The 13,698-nt window shown below is 38.6% G+C and overlaps 1 protein-coding gene across 1 annotated transcript; it reads left to right on the forward strand.

Moving 5' to 3' along the window:
* The first annotated feature begins 4,727 nt into the window (after positions 1-4,727).
* On the forward strand, positions 4,728-13,653 carry ATP6V1G1 (ATPase H+ transporting V1 subunit G1). Its single transcript, XM_003757067.4, has 3 exons — positions 4,728-4,919; positions 8,169-8,269; positions 9,631-13,653. The coding sequence occupies exons 1-3, from the start codon at positions 4,838-4,840 to the stop codon at positions 9,802-9,804; spliced, it is 357 nt and encodes a 118-aa protein (XP_003757115.1). The 5' UTR covers positions 4,728-4,837; the 3' UTR covers positions 9,805-13,653.
* Positions 13,654-13,698: the final 45 nt, after the last annotated feature.

The following is a 13,698-nucleotide window of genomic DNA, read 5'->3' on the forward strand; positions in this document are numbered from 1 at the left end:
TGTTTAAAAATTGTTGTCCCTCCATGGGATCTTTATATACTTCAACAACAATACTATATCATGATCAATTCTGATGTACCTGGCCATCTTCAGCAATGAGATGAACCAAATCAGTTCCAATGGAGCAGTAATGAACTAAACCATCTACACCCAGTGAAAGAATTCTGGGCGATGACTAAGAACCATTACATTGAATTCCCAATCCCTATATTTATGCACACCTGCATTTTTGATTTCCTTCACAAGCTAATTGTACAATAATTCAGAATCTGATTCTTTTTGTACAGCAAAATAATGTTTTTGGTCATGTATACTTATTGTGTATCTAAGTTATATTTTAATATATTTTAACATCTACTGGTCATCCTGACATTTAGGGGAGGGGGTGGGGGGGTAAGAGGTGAAAAATTGGAACAAAAGATTTGGCAATTGTCAATGCTGTAAAATTACCCATGCACATAACTTGTAAATAAAAAGCTATTTAAAAAAAAAAATTGTTGTCCTTTTTATCTGTAAATTGCACTAGATTTGAGAGAAGGGATACAGACATTTGAAGATGAATGACAGCTCTCTTACTCAGAGGGGGTATATATAAATTTACAATTGTGCATATAAGCTTACAATTACTTCAAGGAGCTTACCATTTGTTAATGGGGATAAGACATATTTAAATTCAATTTTTAAAAATTGTACTTCTATCTTGACCTTTTCTAAATGCTATTTGAAATAAGCTAATGTAGCAGAAAGTACATATGAATAAGAATTGGGCTTGAATCCTTTTTATGCTACTTGACTACATGTATGGCCTTTAAAAAGTCACAGCCTTTAGTTTTCTCTTTTGTAAAATGAAAGATATTTGATTAGATGAACTTCTAGTCTTTTAACTGTGAAATACTTCATAATTTCTGTAATTTACATCTATGGATGTATTTGTTCATATAGTTTTCAACCCTTGGAAGTATTGAGGAAGAAGTCACAATAATATGGGAAGTCTGCTGTATCCCTGAAAAAAAATGCAAATAGACAAACAGCATCACAACTACATCTGGTTGGGTTCAGGAGAGGACAAGGCATAATGGGAGACTGTGGTTGATAAGCATTAACAATATAATTTACTCAGGGATCTAATCCCAGTCTCCAAATACCTTCATTATAAGCCAAAGAATGTTAGTAATTAAGAATCTACAGAGATAATAAAGAAATGATAACTAGTTAGAAAGCTGCAGAAAAGAACTCTGAACTGTGCAAGGTACCTAACTTTATACAAAAGTTGTACTCTTGGGAAGTTCAATTCTGTTTAGGTCAACAAATATTTAGTTATTAAGCAAAATAGTGTGAGCTACATGCTGGAGGAGAAAGGGAAAGGAATAAACATTTATATAATGCCAAATATATGCTAGACACTAGGTTTTTTTTTTTTTTTTTTTTTTTTTTTTTTAACATTTATTATCTTGCTTCATTCTTTACAACAACCCTGGGATATAGCTACTATTTTTATCCCCCTTTTACATTTGAGGATTTTGAGGCAAACAGAGGAAGGTTAAATGACTTTTTTGCAAGTGTTTGAGACTGGATTTGAAATCCTGTCTTTCTGACTCGAAGCCCAGAACTCTTCTTCACAAGCAACTGTTTCCTGCTACAAAAGTTACAAATATACAAATGAAACAGTCCCAGCCCTCAGAAAGTTTATACTCCACTGCAGGGATATAACTTAAATTTAGTACAAGGAAAATGAAATAAATATTAATACTAAAACTTTTAAATGAAATGTAGTTTCCTTATTTCTTTTAATTAGATCTATTTTTGCTTTTGCTTTGCCTAAGATCATGTTTGCTGCTCCTATTTTTTTTTTTTTTTTTTTTACTTCAGCTGAAATATAATAGATGCTGTTCCAGACCATTACCTTACTCTTTGAGTATCTCTCTTACCTATCCTTAATCACTGATTGGGCATTGCCACACTCAAATTGAGATCTGTTAAAGACCTTAACTTTAAAAACCCAAGGCATCCAGGGCCATTTCCACTCATCTAGATCTATAATCTGGTCACTAAAGTCAGGTGGTTCTGGAGGAGGAAGTGAAGCAGGTGACCTTGCCCAGCTCTCCCTTACTTAAATCTAATTCACTTCCAAGTCATGGCATTCTCTGCCTGATGTCATGGTCCTATTCAAGAATGAAGGGCAAACAACAACAGTATAAGGACAAGGGGCAGAGTAAGAGCATTAACTATTGAGAGGCTCAACGGAGACTTTCAAAGACATGCACTTGATCTGAACCTTGTAGGAAGAGAGGGATTTTGGAGGCAGAGATGAGAAAGGAATGAATTCTAAGCATGATGGGCAGCTAGGGGGAATATCTACTTAGGAAAGCAAAACAAGAGCAAAATTTGTATTTTCAGTGCTTAGCACAATGCCTAGAACATAGAAAATGGTTCCCCCAGGAGATTCAACCTGTGAATATGAGCTAACTGGTAGCTTCTAGGGGAATAAGTAAATACTAGTTCTGAGTCTCTGGGCAATGTGGTGTGCCTCAGTTTTCTCATCTGTAAAATGAAGTGGAAAAGGAAATGGCAAACCCATCAGTATTTCTGCCAAGAAAACACCAAATGGGGTCACAGAGTCAGACAACTGGAAAATGACTCAATAGCAATGATTATGTCCTATACATTGTGCTTTCTACAAATATTTTCTTTTTTGATCCTCACAGCAATCCCGGGAGGTAGTTTTTATTATTTTCTTCATTTTACAGTTGAAGAAATTGAGGCAAGTAGAAATTAAATGACTTGACCAAAATTACATAGTTAGTATCTTAGGACTCAAGTCTACTTGAGTCAAGGCCCAGACCTTTATCTACTGTGCTACCTCTCTGTCTAGAAGCATGTTTATAGAGCATGCTAAATCTATGTGTGTGATGTGTATAACACACATGTGTGCATATACATACATTTCTATACACATACACATTGCAAGCACACACAATTCATCTATACAGTGCAATATATGTTTATATACACATATATGTGCACACGAGATGTTTGCCCAGAGAGAATGTAAAGGACTTAAGGGCAAGGACTCTCATTTGTGCTTTTGTGTCCCCAGAACCTAGCACAGTGCCTTGCCCACAGTGTGTATATATTAAATTTTTGTTGACTGATTAACTGTGAACAGTCTTAAATGCCAACCTTAGGAGTTCATAATTCACCTTGAAGGCAATGGGGGAACCATTTAAAATTTCTTAACAGGGGAATGACATCGTCATGATTTGTATTTGAGTAAATGAGATCTTTGTAAATTGATTCATGATACATGCACTAAGGAACTGGGAGTATTGAGAGAAATCCCTTACACCTCTGAGTGTAGTGAAACGTACACTGGACTTGAAGTCGGGAAATCTGAGTTTTAGTCCTGGGAATTTTGAGCAAGTTACTTCTCTATGTGATTCAAGAGACTGCAAGGCAAAGAACACGGGAACTGAGATGTAATACATGCCACATATTAGCACATTACAACAACACAGATAAACAAGTACCAAGTAATTTGAGGACATGGGGAGGGCACCAGCAACAGGAAAGACCTCAGCAGTTAGAATCTGAGCTGGATCTTGAAGGAAGCTTGGGAACGTAAGGTCTTTACAACACCATGAATCCATTCTTTTCCTCATTTCTAAACGGTGACTGGATAATGAAGGTTTCTGAGAAAAGAGAATGAAACGTCCCTTCCCAAGGCGGAGGGTAGGGGGTTGTCCGGTGCAGGTGTGATCACTCCTATATTTACCGAACATTTTCCCTTATTTTTCTTTGTTCTAAGCGCCCCTCCTGTACTGTGATGCAACCTTCCTTTCTTTGCAGACGTGAAGGATTATGTATGGAACATACACTATTAAACATTCCCCATCCCTTTAAACTTTTTCTTACAAATGATTGTTGTTTTTTAAATAACTTTTTATTGACAGAGCCCATGCCAGGGTAATTTTTTACAACATTATCCCTTGCACTCACTTCTGTTCCGGTTTTTCCCCTCCCTCCCTCCACCCTCCCCGAGATGGCAAGCAGTCCTATACAAGTTAAATATGTCACAGTGTATCCTAGATACAATATATGTGTGCAGAGCCGAACAGTTCTCTTGTTGCACAGGAAGAATTGGATTCAGGAGGTAGAAATAACCCAGGAAGAAAAACAAAACTGCAAGCAGTTTACATTCATTTCCCAGAGTTCTTTCTTTGGGTGCAGCTGCTTCTGTCCATCCTTGATCAATCTTACAAATGACTGTATATATTACCAGCATCTGTTGCTTGGGAACTGCTGCCTCCCTTTGTATCCCCTTCCTCCCTCGGCTATAAAAGATTTATGTGTTACCACGGAGGCTCCCTGGCTGGGGGGCTAAGGAAGGATTCGTAAATAAAGATCAGTAAAAGACTGTAACTTCGAAAATAGAAAAAAATCACGGACGCAGAGACGAAAGGCAGAGATAACTTTTTAAAGGGCTGCTTTGGATTAGATGCTCTCAAGGTCCCGCGCGACTGCACTAGGGAACACCGCCCGTCTCTGCAGCGGCCAAGGGTGGGATGTGCCGGAGAGGAAGAGAAGTGCTCGCGCAGGTCCAGAAAAGCCCAAGCTAGAGGCGAGAGGGAAGGAAGCTTTTTCTCCGCCCCTCCTTCAACAGCCAATCATTTATCCCAGAGCGCGAGTGGGCGGGGCGTCGCCTCTGAACGCACGGCGCGTCATTGCCGGCCCTCACGTGGCCGCGCTGTGGGTGGGACGGGTCAGCTGACCAGCGGCGGGGCAGAAGTGCAGGAAGCAGCGCCGGGAGCTGTTGAGGCCTAGCGGGGTCGGCGTCGCCATGGCCAGTCAGTCGCAGGGCATCCAGCAGCTGTTGCAGGCGGAGAAGCGCGCCGCGGAGAAGGTTTCTGAGGCCCGCAAACGTGAGCGGCCGCGGCGGCGCCGGGGAGCGGGGGGCCTGGAGGGCGGAGGGGGAGTCAGGGCTGCTCCATGGGGCTGGCTGTGGCAAGGGTCGGTGCGCGGGGAGGGGACTAGGGCGTGAGCATCGGAGGGCGAGTCGGGAGGGCGGCTGAGATCCGGGAGGTCGCGGCTGACCCCCCTCCGCCCGGCCTCCGGGGGAAAGGGCAGGGCGGGGCCGGCACCGAGGGCGGCGGGAGGGACGGGGGAAGAGCACCGAAACTGTGGCTAGGGAGCGACCTTCTCTGCTGGGAAGCTGGGCGCCTTCCCGGAAGTCAGGTGCAGCTTCTTGTTCTGTGTGATCGTGTCCAAGTTACTTAACCTTTCTGAGCCTGTCTGAGCAGCAAAGTGAGAACGATGTCCGCCATCCGCGGAGCTTTGGAGGCTCAGAAACGGGGAAAGCGCCTTCCGAGCTTTAAAGCCCCGTATCGGCGTTTTTCCCAGGATTCTCCTTTCTGTCGTTCTGGGAGAGAGAGAATCCACGAGTCTCAGTTAGTCAGTTAGCATAAATAAAGGATTTTGGAGTCTTTGTACATGACTTTAAGCAGAAACAATTGCCACTGTTCTACGCCCTTGTTGAAGGGTAGAATTCTGGTTTCCAGTCCCTACCTGCTTGTAGTTCCGAATGGTGAGTGCAATGATTGAGTACTGCAGAGGGCTAATTCGCCTCTCGGCTCATTTTTCAGACCTTTAGTCACAATTCACATACAGCCCTAAAATTACTGTGGGTTGAAAACGAAACAACTGCTGATGGTTGTCCGTTTCACTAGGACTTGGTCACTGAGATTTCTTTGCACCCTAATCTTAGTTCCTCGGGGTCTGCAGAGACTTTCTGATGTACAAAATATTTTTTCTCCCTTAGATCTTGAGAATTTTTTATGGAAGAGGTAAGGAACTCAATTAATAAATTAATTAATAATTAGGAATTATGTTAATTAATTAATAAAGATGAATTGATACATTCATTAGTGTATCAGAAAGGTGTTGTTATTATTCAGTCGTGTCAGACTTTATGACTCCATTTGGATTCTGGGAGTGGTTTACCATTTCCTTCTCCAGATCGTTTTACAGATGAGGAAGCTGAAGCCAAGGGGGTCAAGTGATTTGCCCAGGATCACACAGCTAGTGAGTGTCTGAGGCTAGGTTTGAAGTCAGGAAGATGTCTATCCACTTTGACACCTAGCTGCCCACTGGAAAGGTATAGAGGGATTTGCTATTCCAGAACAGGAGATAAGAGAGATCTGTGGAGGATTTGCGGTTAGGAAGTAAGGACATTAAGGAATTGCCACAGGCATATTTCAGAGATCAGAATATATAGTGCATTTGGCTCAAATGAAGAGGATAAGACATAAGAAGAAATGTAGATTGTGGGAAACATCGAATATTGGGCTAAAGGGGTTTGTATTTATGTCCCCTTGAAAAATGGAAGTCATTCAGACTTTTTGAGTTGGGGAGTGAGGTATATACTTTAGACAGATTATTCTAGTAGCAACGTTAGGATGGATTGAGAAGGAGAGAACCATTTAAAAAGATATTTCTGATATGATTGATAAAGAGGGCCTGAACCTGGTGGGAATGGAAAGGAAGGGATAGTGGGAAGAGGTATTGCTGAAGTGGAGTAGATGGAACTTGGTGAGTGAGCAGGTGATTGTGGCATGTTAAGGGAAGAAAGGCTATAATGACTTATGGTTTTGAGATAGAATGACTAAGAAGAGGATGATGGTGCCAGTAATAGAAATGGGGAAATCAACTGAGGGGGAGGGGCAAAGGTTTTTGTTTTGTGATACCTAGAGACAAGCAAAGAGAGAAGACTTGAGAATTTCATAGATAAGCTGGAAGGGACTAAGGACAGAAAAACTCAGGCAGTTGAGGAGGGCCTACCACAAGGAAAAAAGCAAGCCAGGAATCAAAGAAGTGAAAAACCTGGAGACAAAAGGATTGTGCCAGAGAGAAACAATGGAAAAAGAAACACACAAGGATGAGAGAGAAACAGTAAGTGTGTTAGTCTCTGAAACATATAGGGACCCCAGAAATAAGGGAGAGACAAGATGACAAAGATTGGAGGAGATTCCAGGACTCCCAAGGGAAAGGACAACTATAGCTTTCAGAGAAAGGAGGAGGTCTATGATGAGTTGCCAAATTATAGCCCTAGTTCCCCTTTAGAGCTTGATTTCCTGGTTCCCAGCTGACAACTTAGTGTCATCGAATGAAACAATATACAGACCTAAGTTAAAAGAACAAACAAAAGCCACTCAATAAAATGAGTGGCTCCAAGGCCCTTTTATTGCCTTTGGAAAATTATTATGGGCCAAGAATTTCTCTCTTCTTTTTACTTTCATGTCCAGTACTACCAGACAGTTTATTTCAGGGTTGAAAATAAGTATTATTCCATGTAAGTTTGACATGATAGAAAGTCAGGCCTAAGAAAACTTTCTGTTTTCATTTTCTTTCTAATTATTTGTTTTTTTAAAAATATCTGGAGATTAATTTGAGGGAGTGTTGCTGTAAAGCAATAATGATATGCCATACAAGCATTTGGGAATGATTGAATATAGAATTGTCCATTGAGAAACTGAATAGAATTAGTACAGATAGGGATGTTTATTACTTCGTCTTCAATGTGCCTTGAAAAGAACTTTGGAAGACAAATTGCCTGAATTATGAAATTTGCACTGACTAGGGTTGGAGAGGAGCACTCTGGGAAGAAACCCACAAGCCATCTTTAATAATAGAAAGAGCAGTTGGACAGTAGGATTAGAGAAAATGTAGTGACCTTCCCAAAAGGGTTTGGTACATAATCTTAACTATGCATGAAGCCTAATGTTTATCCCCATGAAAATAAGGCCCCAGCCAGGCCAGGGCTTTAATTGTATGAGTCCTGTCTCCTCGAGAGGCAGCATGATATGTTGGATAAAAGACTAGACTTAGAGACAGGAAGATCTCGGTTTGGGTATTGCCTCAGACATTAGCATTGTTTTCGGACAAGTCACCAAGCCTCTATTTGCCTCAATTTCCCTATTCAGGAAATGAGGGAATTAAATTTGAAGGTATCTCAGGGTCCTTGCTACTAAATTTATGAGCCTTCCCTTTGGTCTTTGCATGTCTTATGGTCTTATTCTAGTACTTTTTTGCTTCCTGTTAAAAATCACCAAAATATTTAAAAATCTTTCTATCTTGTAATGTCTTTCTTTTGCAACTCTTTCCTTTGAAAACAGGAAAGAACCGGAGACTGAAGCAAGCAAAAGAAGAAGCACAGGCTGAGATTGAGCAGTATCGACTCCAGAGGGAGAGAGAGTTTAAAGCCAAAGAAGCTGCGGTTGGTTCCCATTTTGTTGTTGCCTCCCTTAGTCTTCTGATGTGGAAACCATACCATTGTCCTTCTATTTAGAAGGATGCTTGCCCAACCTGCTAATGAAAATCAGATGAGCTTTGTCAGTGTCAGAGTTATTTGTTTTAAGCCACAATCACAAGAAAATTTATTTATTTATTTATTTATTTTTATTTATTTTTTTTTAAATTTAGTTCTGAGGGTGAGACCATCACTGGAACTGAATAGGTTAAAAAGATGTAGTAAGATTATACTACTCATAAAATTGACAGAATTGTCTTCTTTTAAAAATGTTGGTATTGGGAGCGCCTAGGTGGCACAGTGAATAGAGCGCCACCTCTGAAGTCAGGAAGACCTGAGGTCGAATCTGACCTCAAGACACTTAGTACTTCCTAGCTGTGTGACCCTAGACAAGTCACTTAACTCCAATTGCCTCGGGGTGTGGGGGGGGCAATACAAACAAATAATGTTGGTATTAAACAAACAATACAAACAAAAATGTTGGTATTAAAATTTGAGAGCATGACTTAAAAATTTCAAACTCAAGATATTATAATATTGGATTCTAGAACATTTTCCTTAATTACATGAAGGCTTTATTGTTGATACCATTTCTGTAGGACATGTAATAAGTTTATGGTTCATCATCAGGCAGCCCCTATCCCCTACTGTGCTTGGCCTTGTGACTAAGATATATTTTGAGACTGTTGGGGTTATTGGTATGGTTGAGAGCTGTTGAATTTAGGATTTTTTCTTGAGTAGAAAATATAAACCCTTAATAGTATTGTAAGCTACTAGCCTAATTAGTGTTCTCATTGATGGTGGTAGCCTAAGTTCATGGATGTTTTTAGTCTTTTATTTAACATTGTCTATATCCAAGAATTATTTTTGTCTCCCCAAAATTGATAATTAAATTCATATAATTGATATTTGCTGGGATTATGGTTTAAGGACCTTACTTGGAATGATGTTTTGAAATTGGCAGATGATGAGAGGGATATTTTTGTGATTGGATGGATTGAGATGTGTACCTAAAAAAATAGTCACATCTTTTTATTATTTCTTGAGTATTTTCACTTAGTATAAAAAGACTTAACTGTAGAAACTGAAATCCCCTTCAGTACAAATTTATATTGCAATGTGTATTTGGTATTTTAGCTGTCTCAAGTCCTCCAGCATTTGATACTAAGATATTAACTAGAAAGTAGAAGGAAAGTGTTTGTTAAAAGTGCTTATTGCTGAATTATTTATATTATTGGTAAAATTGAGTTTTTCTTTAGATTAAGCAAGGCACTTTTTAGATTTATTTCTTATAAGCTTGACAGTTGTTTTCTGTTCCTCTCCAACAGGCTCTTGGTAGCCATGGCAGTTGCAGCTCTGAAGTAGAGAAAGAAACCTTGGAGAAGATGTCTGTCCTCCAGAACCACTTCCAGAAGAATAGGGAGGAAGTCCTGGAAAACCTGTTGGCTTTTGTGTGTGACATCCATCCAGAAATCCATGAAAACTACCGTATAAATGGATAGGATAAAAGAAATAAGCTCATATTCGATAGATAGGTTGGCGGTTCAGTTGTCCTACTGTAGAATGTGAAGCTTTAGTCGTGCTGCAATTCCATTCTTGTATAAAGATTTTAAATTATTTCTGTATAGTATTTGGTATGGTACTTTAATCTTTTTGGAGTCTGAAGAATCTGACTTCATACAGACTGGAAGCTCGTCCAAAGAGTGAATATTCTTATCTTTTATTTCATACAAACTCATTTTGTGAGTACAGCTTTTTTTGTGCTTTTTAGTTGGTAAGCTGGAGAATGCTACCTCCCTGGATGGTTTTAGTGATGAAGAAAATTCCTTAAAGAAAGGAGTTAAAAATTTTATACAATTTTATGTAGCATTCTCTAGAGCTTCATTATATTAAACATCAATGAAACATTGGGAAGCAATGGGCATTCTTCAAATAGCCCTATCAAGATGGGTTTAGCATAATAATGTTGCTGATATAGTCATTTAGAATCCTTTCAGTTACCCTTGATGAAAGAGTACCAGCTGATGGAACTTGGGTGCTTATGAATAACTTGTTACATTTAGAATGGGGATGGTCACTTGAAAGTAAAGACTATTTAACATTCCTTACCTTGCATCTTTTCCTTTGGCTCATGTGTTTTTAAAGAAATAATTCAAAGAAGCCAGTTGCCCTATATAATATGTTGTTTGGAAAATTAATAGTCCCCAAAACCTTTAGAAAATGTGCATTGTAGGCATTGTTTGCGGGAGGGGAAGTAATTTTTCTAGTACATGTTAATCTATTGACATATTCTCATGGATCCTCCATATTACTGACTTTTGATGTCTTGTTTAATTTGCAAAGTGGTTTCTAGTGTTCTAAATGTTTAATTCCTGTGGTAGCCTCATGCCATCTATAGGCATGTAAGTGTATTATGTATAGGTCACTGGAGTTAATCAAGTATTGAGCTTCCATTCTCTCAGCATTGTGTTGGGTGCTGTGAGGCAGGCACTAAAGTTATAGGTACAAAAGTTTATAGGTACTGGCCAGTCCTCAAGGAATTATTTTGCAATTGTTCAATTTTTTCATTGATGGAGAACACACTGGAATTCTTTGGGGTTTCTTAAAGAAAATCTCATTTTGTGCTGACCCACCCTGCTAGGAGAAGGCTATTACATTAGAAGAATCTTCTGTTATATTAATAACATCTTCACAAATCTCAGGAGTTTTAGAACTGTCACTGGTGTAACTTTGAACTTGGGATCTCAGAAGTTTTTAATACTTGATAGCTTTGGATCTCTCCATAGCTTTAATTTTCTAATTCCTCTGGAGAGAACTCACTAGATAACCCCTTCTAGCTTTATGATTCTCTAAAAAGGATCACACTGTCTTAAATGAGTGTTGTATAGATAGGCCCATGAATCATTTGAAGGTAGTTGTGCTATAGTTTGGCCAGTAGGATAGGGATAGAGGCTAGACCTCTTCTTCTTAATTAATGTAAGGAATTTCTGATGAAGAAACTCTTACAGATGCAAGTCAGCATTTGTCTGAAATCTATTTGCTAATAGTTCCCCTCCCCCCTTCCTTTCCCCCCAAATAACCCTGTGAGAATTGTTTGACCTGTGGAATTTGCATTGGTCCATCTCAGATATCTACCTATTGACATTCAATAACTTTTATTTCTTATCCCCCTTAAAGACCACTTATTCTTAATTCACCCCTCTCCCCAAAAAATATAAAGGAAAGGCATCATTCAATTTCTTTCACATCTGCTAAATGCCATAATTCTGTCTTTATATCAATTCAAATAAATAATGACACAAAATTTATTCATTTGCTTCCAAATCTTGGCCATCCTAATTAATTTATATTTCACTTGTCAAATGCCTCAAACATAATTGAAAAAACCTGTGATCCTAAGCCCAAATATTCAGGAAACAGATTAATCATCTGATCACCTTGGGTGCCATTCAGCTTAGGGTCTAAATCCTCTTCTAAGTTTATGGTTGCCTAATTTCCAGTGTCCTAAACTCCAATACAGCTGTACTGCAGGGAAACTGCTGTTGTGGATAGAACAGGAAAACTTGTCTATCATAAACTTTTTTCTCAAATGTAGCTGAGTAGAGGTACTGCACTGGGGTTTGTGCTTTAATTCTCTGCTTAAAAATAAGCCCAACCTTGCTTCTTAGTGGGTAGAGTCATGATGCCCTTCTGGGTAGATTATTCTCCATTTTTATATATATGCACATCAATATTGTACATTGACATGGATGAGTTAACTATATATAATAGCATTCACTTTTATATAGCTCTTTGAAATCTTGTGTAGGTAATGGAATTATGAATATTCCTGGTTGAGGGAACAAAGGCTCAGAGAAGGTAAATGGGGGAAGGAGTGGTTAATCCTTTTCAACAATCTAATTTGAATAGTGGTTACCATGCTTTTGGCTAACCTTTCTTTTTGTAAGATGCCTGACATCTACAAAAACAGTAATTGATTAATAAAGGCTTTCTGAATCTATGCCTAGTTTTTGTCTTTTGGAGAGGGAGGAGGTATATCAAGGTATATTCTTCAATTATAGGGGGAAAAGTTTTTTTTAAATAAGTTTCTGTGTCGGGTAAAGGGAAAGTATACTCCAGGGTGTTTCTTATATATTTTATCCCATTGACAAGAATAGACATGTCTTCAGTGCACCTTTATCCAAGGAGAAGCTTTGTTCTCTAGTTCAGGCAGGATGCCAAGGATGATCAAGGACCTAGTTATGTGAACTTGGGATAGTCATTTCATCATAAAAAGCTGAATGGTCCTTAAAGGCCCTCTTATTTAAGATACTATAATATTCTTGAGTAGTTTGGGAAGTAACAGTTGTTTTGGCCTAGTAGAGAAAAGAAAAAAATCAGAGGAGCTTAAATCCCTAAGTGGATCCATGGGAAATAAAAATCAGCCTAGTAGTAACTCAAGATAGCATTCTAGAGCTGAAGGAAGCTTTAAACAAATCAGTCAAGGAATATGGAGGTAGGAAGACTATTGCCATGCTAAATAAAAAGTTCATTGAATTTTCTGGGAAGTGTAAAATAATTTGGGTGAAAGCTGGAAGAGAGCTCTAGGAGAGAGTTCAATGGGAGAAAATGAATTGGAAGGTTAAAGTTTTAAACTTGTAGCAAGCATTTTAAACCAGCTGATAACAGTTTGTGCCTCAATTTATTTTTGCCATTTTTATGTCACCAATGTTAAACATTTTTCAAGGAAGCTTTTTAAAATTTTTGATTTGGCCTCTCCCAATTGTGCAAATTAAAGAAAATTCCCCAATATATATAATCTGGCAAAAAAGAAAATTCCACATTGGCTATTTCTAAAAGTGCATGTCTCTGCATTGTTAAGTTCATTTGGAGGTAAGTGGTAGGTTTCCTTTTTATTTAATGAGTTATGGGTTGTGGGCAAAATAATAATTTATTTGGTGGTTGACTACCAGATGATGAATTTATCCAGACATAAGTAGGCTATGTGGTGGGCAACCTATATTGTCAATCAATCTAAATCAGTCTTTCCAAATTGGTAGAATTTGCCAGAACTTGACAAACATGAAATGCTTCAAGATTACATGCCAGCAAAAATTAAGAATTAAAGTAGTACTTGAGCAGAGATCTAGGATTAAAGGAGGCCTGAAAGACAAATTGGGAGTAATGATAGAGTAGAAATGGGAAGAAGTACAGAATAAGGATTGCAACTTTGGGAATAGAAGACATGATGGAGGTTTTTTGGTGGAATTAACAGATAATGAGAAAAGAAGGAGGGGGAATTAAACTCCCAGGTTATAAGTATAGAAAATTGGATAAATGGTGATGCTATTGGCATTTGGTGAGGAAAGGTTTTGGGAAAAAGATAAGCTCAGATTTGTAAATTTTAAAATTGAAGT

This window comes from Sarcophilus harrisii, chromosome 2 (genome assembly GCF_902635505.1).
Source record: "Sarcophilus harrisii chromosome 2, mSarHar1.11, whole genome shotgun sequence".
NCBI classification, from domain to species: domain Eukaryota; kingdom Metazoa; phylum Chordata; class Mammalia; order Dasyuromorphia; family Dasyuridae; genus Sarcophilus; species Sarcophilus harrisii.